The sequence below is a fragment of the Neomonachus schauinslandi genome, chromosome 15, assembly GCF_002201575.2.
Source record: "Neomonachus schauinslandi chromosome 15, ASM220157v2, whole genome shotgun sequence".
Classification (NCBI taxonomy): Eukaryota; Metazoa; Chordata; class Mammalia; order Carnivora; family Phocidae; genus Neomonachus; species Neomonachus schauinslandi.
Genome location: NC_058417.1, coordinates 46,441,429 through 46,453,379, shown reverse-complemented (window position 1 = coordinate 46,453,379; position 11,951 = coordinate 46,441,429). Strand labels below are relative to the sequence as shown.

Genomic DNA, 11,951 nt, shown 5'->3' with positions numbered 1-11,951 from the left:
GGATTCTTCTTTGTAACATTAAGAAATTTAAGTTTGCTTCGAGACGAAAAAAACAAGAACTGGATGAGCAGTTAAATCAAATGGGATTCAGTCACTGGGACAGTTACAAATGGCACCAAATCAGAACACACAAAGAGCTTAGTTTGAGGGCAAGCATGTTAAATAAAGACCAAAGAAGAGGACCGTTTGAGATCTTTACAACAACCAAGTATTTGGCCAAATAGCCTAGGTTTGGCAAGTACAAGGGTAATGAGTTAGTGAGTTAATGAGAAGCTAGACTCAAATTAGCTCCAACTTGATTTACAAATTAACAATACAAAATGATTTTTTTTATCCTTTTCATTCAGAAGAAAATGTAAACCATATTCCTACTGCTAGTGTGAACTTCTGATGTTCCTTGCCATATTTTTGGTTAGATTTTTAAAGATAAGTGGTAGCAGATGTTTGTTATTAATGTGACCAATACATTAAATTTCCAAAGAATAGAATTAGATTTAGTACTAGGTTATTACTCACAATGACTCAGCATAAATAGCAGAGATCCCACAATTGTCCCCAGCCCTGGGATCACAGAGTAGGACAATTTATGACCATTAAATGAAAATGAATTATGAAAAATGCCATTTCCAGAATGTCTTTTTCCCCCACTACCTTCATTTGGATTTTAAAAAAGTAGACCTCATACTTTCTTTGTTTAAACATCATTTTAAATAAGCTTCTAACATTGTTTCAATCTTCAGTTTTCCCTGAAATATATCAAATTTTTAAAAACTTCCAAAATTTGCTATTAATTGATTTCAGATGTTTAACAGTAAAACTTTTAACTTCTGTAAAAAAAAAAGTCAATACTATGCCATTTGCTAAGAGGGTGGCTGAGTCTTTTTTGTTGTCATTTTTTTAAAGCATTTTAGGTTGTAATCCAGTGTTCATATAATGGAACTAAAGTTCCTATAAGGAGATAATAAATTTGGAACATTAATGATGTAATCAGACCTTTAAGTGAAAGTCACAAAGAAATCTTATAAAAATGACTTTGTGTGTTAAACTATGTCAATACAATGTCACTTGATTTTGTTCAACAACTGGTCAAGTCAGAGAAAGGGGATGAAAATAATGAAGCTACTGTGACTGAAACCAGTTTGACTCAAGGTGGAAAAAAATTATGTGTATGTTAAGTCTTCAGCCTATCAGATCACTCTACATACACTCAATACTAAAATACAAATTCTTCACAAATCACAACTCTATCTCAAATGTTCTTATATGTCCTATGCTGTTTTTTCAATTCTATCAAATTGATAGCTTTACAACAGAATTTCTTTTATTTAAAAAATACTTAAATCACTATCCCACAAAATGTTCAGAAACACAGGTAACTATAGAAAGTCAATGTGCATATACTGCTTTTATTATTATAATTATGGTTGTTAGCTGAATGAGAACAAATAATAGCTAAAAAGTTTTCAAATGACAGAAAAACACATTTGGGTAAGTTATGACACAATTTTTTGAGTACATACACAATAGAAATGTATTTTTTTTTTGCACCAACTGTAAAATGCAAAGTTAACGATAAAATCAGGGAGCTGAAAGGTCAAAAGGGGCCTTAAACATATTCACGATCTTTTAAATTTTAGACAAAGGAGCTGAGAATATAGAAAAAAAAAAAACAACCCAACATTTACACCATAACAGTCTTTTTTTTTTTTATGACTTCCAATTTTAACTCTTTTCTAAAAGCATTAGGGGCGTTGAGACCCTTATTGTAGATTATGTATCATCTCCTCTTTGGCTATGAGGTGTGTAGTTTTGTTAACTAGAGACATTAGTGAGTTCAGTTTCTGAGACCAGTCATTTAATAAATTATTTGGATCCTTGGGTCTCTGGAAGTTGATAATTCCTGCCAACCTGTCTACTTTAGCAAAGATGGTCTTGTTAACTACTAGATTCGAAAGAAAAGCTTCTGACTCCTGCAAGAGAGAAAGACAATTGGATTAAGACAGGATAATTACAGACAATAAAATTTAAGGAAAGCATTTTCTAAACTCTTTACCTAAGAAAATGCAGGACTAAAATTCACTATTCATAGTTAGCAACTGTTAACTTCCCGTAATAACATACTATTTTACTGTGAGTCTAGGAATGAACAGACTACGAGTCTACCCATATCAGGGTGGAGTTTGAATCAGTCTCCCTGCAAACTCAACACTGTTGATAACTGCAGACAGCCAGCCTGCTGCCAACGGCAACTTGGTCCACACTCTTGGTCTACAATGTTTCCCCCTAACCGTTATACAGATAATTTGTTTCCAGAAATGCTAGGTTACCATATATGCTCTGCCACTGGTGACTCTGTAGTCAAGGACAAGACACTTTACTTCTAAGGACTCTGGTACCCTCGTCCAGAAATGTAAGCAGCTAACACGCCAACCAAGGATCAAATCTTCGACCTCTAACATCCGTGATTCTTCTTTTTTAGCTAACCCGAAAAACTGTCTGGTGATAGAAATGGCTTCTGGATTACCTCACTTGACCCCTGCCTCTGTGGTGGTATACATGTCACCAACAAGAACCCATACCTGCTCCTCTAACAGGACCTGGGACCTCTCTCTGCAAGGGAAGTGCAGTCAAGTCTCCCTCCCATTTTCTATGGCTCATTTCTGGGAACCTAGACGTATTCATTATAGAAATATATACCCTGCGCTGCAGATGAATCGGTGTAAAACTACCTTATTGAAGTGAAGATTTTAACTAGGACACATAATATTAATGTAACTATAAACTTGATATTTAAGCTATTTTTTGGTATTCAAGATAGCCTGGAGAAACTTTGTCACCTAAACTTAAATAATAAAACAAAACTGATTTTCTCATTCAATTTTTACAAGTCAGTTGATATTCAAAATGACTGGCTACAAACAACTCAAACTACTTACATCAACAGACAGATCGAGAAGCTGAGCCATCCTCTTCATTGTTATCCTCGTGTAATACTTGGCCATTATTCTAATATTCTGGGGAGAGGACAGAGGGCATGAAGGACACACAACAGTCATCAGTAAGGCTAAAAACCCATTTGTTTTCATATCCAAATAGGTCTATTTTATTTTTTTCATATCCAAATAGGTTTAGTTAAAATGTCAGATTCAGAGCTTTTCTCTATAGCCCACCACTGGAGTGAAACTGGTTCTAAACTTCAGTAACAAAGCAAAATTTAGATATTTTGGTTTCTGCAGTTATTTGTAACTGAATACTTTCCACAACTCTTTTAAATATATATAGTCAAGGGCGCCTGAGTGGCTCAGTTAAGCATCTGCCTTTGGCTAAGGTCATGATCCCAGGGGCCTGGGATCAGCCCTGCATCAGGTTCCCTGATGAGCGAAGAGTCCGCTTCTCCCTCTGCCCCTCCCCCCACTCATTCTCGCGCTCTTTCAGATAAATAGAATCTTGTGGAAAAAAAAAATATATAATCAAGATGTAGGCTTATCTTAACTAAAATAGTGGTTAAAAACTTTAACGGTACTGGGACGCCTGGTTGGCTCAGTGGGTTAAGCGTCTGCCTTTAAGCTCAGGTCAATTCTCCCTCTGCCCCTCCCCCTCTGCCTGTGTGCACTAGCTCTCTATCTAATAAATAAATAAAACCTTAAAAAAAAAAACTAACTGTACTAAAAGGTTTTTGCTAAACTTTAGAATCTAAAATTAAATTTTAATAATTATGACACAAAGGCTCAGATTCAAAATATGATTGAGAGCATCTTAAAACACCACATTATCATCATTTTAACTACTTAAAGGTAAACTGAAATTAAATTTCCTTTTCGGGCGCCTGGGTGGCTCAGTTGGTTAAGCGACTGCCTTCGGCTCAGGTCATGATCCTGGAGTCCCGGGATCGAGTCCCGCATCGGGCTCCCTGCTCAGCAGGGAGTCTGCCTCTCTCTCTGACCCTCCCCCCTCTCATGCTCTATCTCATTCTCTCTCTCAAATAAATAAATAAAATCTTAAAAAAAAAAATTTTCCTTTTCACTGGGAACAGTTCCCTTTATTATTCTTTTTAAAAAAGGATTTATTAATTTATTTTAGAGAGAGAGTGCGGGGGTGGGGGTAGGGGTGGAGGGAGAGGGAGAATTTCAATCAGACTCCCTGTTGAGCTTGGAGCCGGAAGTGGCGCTCGAACTCACAACCCTGCGATCATGACCTGAGCCAAAATCAAGAGTGGGACGCTTAACTGACTGAGCCACTGTTCCTCCCTTTATTATTCTCTATGTTATTAACAAAACAACAGCATTCATAGGAAAAATGTGTAACAGTGGGGAGAGAAAATGAACTGATCTTTGAAGAAGCTGTCCCTCCTCCTGTCTCTATTAGGGTCCATGGCCACACCAACTTCTTAGGAAGAAGGACAATCATTCTAGACCTCTTTTCCTTCATCCCTTAAATGTAATCAGCGACCAAATTCTATTGATTTTCTTTCTTAAAATAATTCCACCCCATCTATTCTTCAATCCCTCAGCTACTGCCTTGACTGACACCCACAAGGGGTGTTCACTCAGTCTTCTCAATTCTATTCCTGTCTCTCCCCAAAATCCATCCTCCATGCTTACTGCCAGAGGGGTCTTTGTAAGATACAAGCCTGGTCACTGTCCTCTCAGGTCAAGGTTTCCACTACTGCAGTATATAAATTTTGTTAAGCTCCAGGCCCTTTCCCTATCTCCGACTTTCTTTCTCACTGAGCCCTGTTCTTGGAGGCGCTTCCGTTCCCTGCTGGCATATCTCCACGTCCCTGCCAGACTATCGAATCTGCCTGCTCACTGGGTACTCTTCTTACAAATCTTACCTCCTGTGTCAATTACTGTAGATTTAGCCTGACCTTTTTTTTTTTTAAGATTTTATTTTTAAGTAATCTCCACACCCAACATACGTAGGGCTTGGACTCACAACCCCGAGATGAAGAGTCGCATGCTCCACCAACTGGGCCAGCCAGGTGCCCCCTTTTCAGGTAGAACCAATCAACTCTCTGCTTATGCTCCACTCCACGTGATATCTATTTGTGCCCTAATATCTAGAACACTTTTATTTATAAATGCATCTTTCCCTATGACTTATTTTTAAGCTGTCTGAAGGTAGAGACCATGTCTTACTTTGCCACGTGTCCCAGCAACTTTGTACACTGTCTGGCACATAGAAGGCTCACAATAAATGTTTGTTATGTGAATGAATGCTGAGATAATTCAATTTATACTGATGCCAAGAAGATCAAAGATCAGGTTTAAGACTTGTTACCCGTTCCCAAAACTATCAAGCAAGTATCAGAAAGAACTCCTTTCACCCACAACCATCCCCCACATTCTTTTTCTTTTTTAAAGATTTTTTTTTATTTATTTGAGACAGAGAACAAGAGAGAGAGAGCACATGAGAGGGGGGAGGGTCAGAGGGAGAAGCAGGTTCCTTGCTGAGCAGGGAGCCCGATGCGGGACTCGATCCCGGGACTCCAGGATCATGACCTGAGCCGAAGGCAGTCGCTTAACCAACTGAGCCACCCAGGTGCCCACCATCCCCCACATTCTTAAGAAATTCCTTCTGGTTTATATGCTATAAAATTTTGGATTTTCTTTTTTTCAGATTTTTAAGTAATCTCTATACCCAACGTGAGGCTCAAACTACAACCCCAAGATCAAGAGTCACATGCTTTACTGACTGAGCCAGCCAGGTGCCCCTAAAATTTTGAATTCTTGAGAGGTCCCCTCAAAATAAGCATGCTAAAACACAGGTGTTTTGCTTTGTTTTTCTGAAAAGCCAAAAACGGGGGGATAGGGCAGGGGGAAATAAGAGGGAGAAGATAAATTGGATACGGTTTTGGAAATACACAATAAACATTCGAACGACAAATTTACATCATTACTACATTGGGCAGAGCAAAAAACAAAAACCCTAAAGCGAAGAATTAAAGACATAACCTCCAAAAAAAACCATATTTGACTATCAAACTTGAAAAATAAAAGTTTATGCTCAAATTTGCCAGTTTACTTTCAGATTGGCATCTCTGTCATGCCAGATTCTTACATGTTCAACAACTCTGTTCTTCAAGTCTTTCCACCTTCTTTCACCTTCCTCTGTAGAACCAAAAACATCAGTTGCCGGACTCTCAAGAGACCCTTTTCTTAATTCCATTCCATAGTCTTCAACAAGTGTGGACCAACGCATCAGCTCCATTGTGGTAAAAAGCTTTAAAAGATCCCTGTAAATTGTGTAAAACTTAATATTCCAAATCTGTAAAAATTAAGTTTCATGTACTATAACAGCAAATGTTCAAATATCGACAAAGACTGTACTTATAAATTTTTATTTGTAGAACAAAACATAAGTTGATTATTATTTATTTTACCTACTTTACTACCATTTTTTCCACAGTAATTCTGAATGGAGCATTCCCCTGCTTAACATTCTGCTCCCTCCTGCAATGTATTTTCCAGCTTCTGGAATAATTAATGTAAACTTACCAATGAGACAGATAAAAGAAAAACAGCTTTTAATAAATAAAAGCCCACTCTGCTTAGGAAGTGTATACTTCTGAAAATCACAAAGCCCCAAACAACTAAGACTAAACTTTATCATACAGTTAATTAACCAAAAGCTGCTAAAGTGAGCTTGAAATGCAACTTCTATTTGATAAACGGCTTATTTATTTTTTAAAGTAGGCTCCACACCCAGCATGGAGCCCGACATGAGGCCCAAACTTACAAACCCAACATCAAGACCTGAGCTGAGACCAAGAGTTGGACGCTTAACTGACTGAGCCACCCAGGCGCCCCTTGATAAGTGGTTTGGAATGAAGTGTGTTATAACTTCATTAATTTCTAATGCAGCGTGAAAAAAACATTTTACTACTCTATGAACTCTAATTTTATTCACCAATACAATCTATCAGTAACCAAATTAAGCAGGTGGACACTTAGGTTAACCTATTTTCTTTCAAAATGGTGTTTCTGCTGAGATGTACACTACACTAGCTAAAAAAGTTACTTACTTGTATTTAGGAATTTCTTCTAACTTCTTGTCACCACTTATTCGGTGAACCAAATCTGACTGTTCGTTGTCAAAAGGAGCCAAAATCACATAGAGGACGACACTTTTCAGAGCCTAAAAATGTTGTATAACACAATGGATTATAAACAAGCTTAGAAACAAAGTGGAAACTCTGGCAGGAAAAAATCATGGGAGAATTGTCTATATTCATGTTTGATATTATACTCAAGTCTTAGGGACTAAGCATCCCACCAAGCTGCCCTTTACAGTGGCTTCCTGTCACATTAAGTTTCTCTGGAACAATTACAGTAAATCTTTGCTAACTTGAATTACTACCTGGGCTGACATTTTTTGGTGCCAGATGTATAAGGAAAAAGTTTTGTTTTTTTTTTAAAGATTTTATTTATTTATTCATGAGAGACAGAGAGAGGCAGAGGCAGAGGGAGAAGCAGGCTCCCAAGGAGCAGGGAGCCCGATGTGGGACTCGATCCCAGGACCCCGGGATCATGACCTGAGCCGAAGGCAGACGCTTAACCATCTGAGCCACCCAGGTGCCCGGAAAAAGTTCTTGTAACAAGTTATTACAAACATGGAATATACATATAAACCATTTGAAACAGTTTTGTGAAATAACTGTCCAAAATAATGCTACGTCTTTTACCTATAACCTTTGTTAGCAAGTGACCTGCTATACATATTTTATTTTATTTTATTTTAAAGATTTTATTTATTTATTTGTCAGAGCACAAGCAGGGGGAGCAGTAGGCTCCCTGCTGGGCAAGGAGCCCGATGCGGGGCTCGATCCCAGGACCCTGGGATCATGACCCGAGCCGAAGGCAGATGCTTAACCGACTGAGCCACCCAGGTGTCCCTATTTTTCAGAAGATTTTATTAATCTATTTATTTATTTATTATTTATTTAGAGCATGCTCGCCTGTGCACAAGCACAAGAGTGGGGGGAGGGGAAGAGGGAGAGAAAGAATCTCAAGCAGATCCTGAGGTGAGTGCAGAGCCTGATTGTGGGGCTTGATCTCACGACCCTGAAATCATGACCTGAACCGAAATCAAGAGTAGGACTGCTTACCCGACTGAGCTGCCCACGTGCCCCACTTTTAAACAGTAAGGCTACATTCTTCAAAAGTGGTAATTTAGAATATTGTCACAATTCATTTGAATCAGTAAAGATAAACTGAATTATCAACACACTGAATAGAAAGCAGCACCACACAACTGCATATAATTACTGAAGTTAAAATCATTTCAAAATAAAAAATGCAAATTCTTCCTAGTAAGTATCAATGTCAAGTATAAGAATATATTCTCACCTGTTGCCATTTTTCACTTTCTGCCTGGATACAGGGAGTATCATATATTGCTCTGTAGTGCTTACAAATAGACAAATAAGATCCCTCATGTTGATCCAGCTGAATCATTAAGTTATAATATTTCAATTTTAATTTCTGAAAAAAAAAGTTGATAAAATAAATTGGGGCTTATGGGTTTTTTCCAAACACTTCTAAAGTAAACTTGCAGTAAGAAACATGCTTACCTCTGTATTTTCTTCCTGGAAAAATTTGGTGTTAATTTTCTTGCTGATGATTTGTGTACGAATGTAATCCTTCACAGCTAGGCAGAGCCTCATTTGCTCCAAGATAAACTCCACTCTCTCCTTCTTTTCCATCGACCCGTAGGTTTCCACCTAGCAAAGTAAGATCCCAAATAAGTTTATACTTGGTAATTTCTAAAAATTGCAAAATTAAATGTCTGAAAATATTCACACTTGTCAAATAGTAAGAACCTTCTCGCACACTGGGAGAGTGCTCCTGATGATATAAAAAGGTAGTTTCCTCCAGGAAATTACAATTAAAAAAATTATATAGGAAAATTGGTATATTTTTCTTCTGGCATAAAAAGTTCTGTGAATTTCAGAGGTGCCTGGGTGGCTCAGATGGTTAAGCATCTGCCTTCGGCTCGGGTCATGATCCCGGGGTCCTAGGATCGAGCCCCACATCGGGCTCCCTGCTCAGTGAGGAGCCTGCTTCTCCCTCTCCCTCTGCCTGCTGCTTCCCCTGCTTGTACACTGTCAAAAATAAATAAAATCTTAAAAAAAAAAAAAGTTCTGTGTATTTTAACATATGTATAGACTTGTGTCATCACAATCAAGATACAGAATAGTTCTATCACCCCAAAACAAACTCCCTCATCTGCCCCTTCATAGTCACATACTTCCCCCACTCAGAATGATCTGTTCTCCATCACTACAAACACGTCTTTTCAAGAATGTCAAACACAGAATGTAATCTCTTGAGACTATCTTTGTTCACTCAGTATAATGCTTTGAATACTAAGATTCATTTAAGTTGTTATGTATATCAATAGTTCATTTTTTTTTAAAGATTTTATTTATTTGAGAGAGAGAGAAAGAGAAATAGAGAGCACAAGCTGGTGAGAGAGGCAGAGGGAGAAGGAGAAGCAGACTCCCCCCTGAGCAGGGAGCTGACGCGGGGTGTGACCCCAGGACCCTAGGATCCTGACATGAGCTGGAGCAGACACTTAACTGACTGAGCCACCCAGGCACCCCAGAAATTACAATTCTAAACACGAAAAAAGATCTCACTTGCAGGCTTTCTATTTATATTAACAAAAAATTATAGAAAAAAGAGGTGCTAGTCTTTTTAAAATTCAGATAACAAGGCTGGTATGACTTCTAACATGTAGAATGTAGATTTACAGTAAATATACAACAGATACAATATAGAAAATCAATTATGACAAATACTATGAAAAACTTTTTTTTTTTTTTAATTTTATTTATTTATTTGACAGAGAGAGACACAGCGAGAGAGGGAACATAAGCAGAGGGAGTGGGAGAGGGAGAAGCAGGTTTCCTGCCGAGCAGGAGCCCAATGCGGGGCTCAATCCCAGACCCTGGGATCATGACCTGAGCAGACGCTTAACGACTGAGCCACCCAGGTGCCCCACTATGAAAAACATTTTTAATTTAATATTTGGCATACACATACTGCAAATGAATTTATAAAATGCAGAATGGTAAAGTGGACTGAAGGCTATTTCATTACTATTATTAGGTCTGAAAAAAGTTTTTATTTCATGATCTTTGTAATTTTTTGTTAAGGAAAATAAAAACTTATACAATGAACCATCAATGTTTCATTTATGTATCTTCACCCACTCTCCATATGTCAATTACTTTGAAGCAAATTTCAGACAACATGTCATATATTTCACTTTGTCTCTAAAAGATAAACTTTGAAAAGTTATCTAAAAATTCCTTATATCACCAAATATTTAGTCAGTCCCCAACATCTATCTTATTTAATTAGATCAGAACCCAAATAAGGCTCATACTTTACAGCCGGTAGGTAAGTTTCTTATGGCTCTTTTTTCCTTGCCATTTATTTGTTGACAAAATCAAGCCAATCATCCTATAGTTTCCTAGAGTCTAAATTATGCTGATTGCATCCCTGTGGTATCATTTAATAGGCTCCTCTGTCCCTAGTATATCCTGTAAACTGGTAGTTAAACCTAGAAGCTTTATATAACTGAGGTGAATTTTTTTGGCAAGAATATTTCAGAGGATGTTGAATCATGAGGCACACAATCCTCCTGGTTGAAAACAGAGTTTGAAGGCAAAGCTATGGAGACAGTAGAAAGACCAGTGGTTGCCAGGGGTTGGGAAGGGGAGGAGGGAGGAACAGGCAGACCACAGAGAATTTTTAGGGCAGTGAAATTATTTTATACGATACTACGTTGATGAACACAGATCACTATGCATTTGTCAAAATCTGCAGAACACAATACGAAGACTGAAACTTAGTACAAACTAGACTTTATTTATTTATTTATTTGACAGAGAGAGAGAGATAGCGAGAGGGAACACAAGCAGGGGGCGTGGGAGAGGGAGAAGCAGGCTTCCCGCTGAGCAGAGCCCGATATGGGGCTCGATCCCAGAACCCTGGGATCATGACCTGAGCCGAAGGCAGACGCTTAACGACTGAGCCACCCAGGCGCCCCCAAACTACAGACTTTGGGATCACATGTCGATGTAGGTTCATCAACCCTAACTAATGTACCACTCTAGTAGGAAATGTGGTAGAAGGGGAAGTTGTGCATGTACGTGCGTGTTGCAGGGGGAGGGCATCAGGGGACACATGGGAACTCTTTCTGTACTTGCCACTCAACTTTGTTGTGAACCTAAAACTGCTCTAAAAAATAAAGTCTTTTAATTAAAAAGAAGAAAAGAAGTCTGAAGCCAAACAGAACTAGTATGAATCTGAACTCCACCACTTCTTGGCAATGACTTATTAGGCACATTACTTAATCCCTTTGAGTTTCAGTTTCCTTGGCAGAAAAATGGGGATAAAAATAGTATTCTATATGAACGGTGAAGAAGATAAAACGTATAGAGAACACAGGACATGGTTAAAAAAAAACAACAAAAACAATGCATAGCACACAGGATCTTCTCAGTGTTATTTTTTCCCTTTCTTTAGCTAAAATGGCACATGACTGAAGCAATTTAATTTAATGCGGAAAACTTGATGGACCAAAATTATTAGGAAAATTTTGAGTGAGTGTGTCTATGGCTTTTCTCAGATTTCTTAGTTCATTGATGTCTCATTTCAAGATCTCTCTTAAATTTGTCCTGAAACATGGCAAATTATGGGGCAATTTTTCTTTGTTAAAACAATTTAGCCTAGAAATTGACCATCAATCAAATATTCATTTATTTTTTATTTTATTTATTTAAAGATTTTTTATTTATTTATTTGACAGAGAGAGAGATAGCGACAGCAGGAACACAAGCAGGGGGAGTGGGAGAGGGAGAAGCAGGCTTCCCGCCGAGCAGGGAGCCCGATGTGGGACTCGATCCCAGGACCCTGGGATCATGACCTGAGCCGAAGGCA

At 38.2% G+C, this 11,951-nt stretch overlaps 1 protein-coding gene across 2 annotated transcripts in view; it reads right to left on the bottom strand.

The window, feature by feature from the left end:
- Positions 1–1,386: 1,386 nt before the first annotated feature.
- Positions 1,387–11,951, bottom strand: part of PSMD12 (proteasome 26S subunit, non-ATPase 12) — a 29,613-nt gene continuing 19,048 nt past the window's right edge. For both annotated transcript variants that reach the window (XM_021678421.2, XM_044921365.1), the window contains 6 exons: positions 8,573–8,722; positions 8,349–8,483; positions 7,025–7,137; positions 6,061–6,235; positions 2,937–3,014; positions 1,387–1,970 (listed from right to left, as the gene is read on the bottom strand). In XM_021678421.2, coding sequence (XP_021534096.1) covers positions 1,761–1,970; positions 2,937–3,014; positions 6,061–6,235; positions 7,025–7,137; positions 8,349–8,483; positions 8,573–8,722 — 861 coding nt within the window. In that variant the 3' untranslated portion in view covers positions 1,387–1,760. The remainder of the gene's footprint in view (positions 1,971–2,936; positions 3,015–6,060; positions 6,236–7,024; positions 7,138–8,348; positions 8,484–8,572; positions 8,723–11,951) is intronic.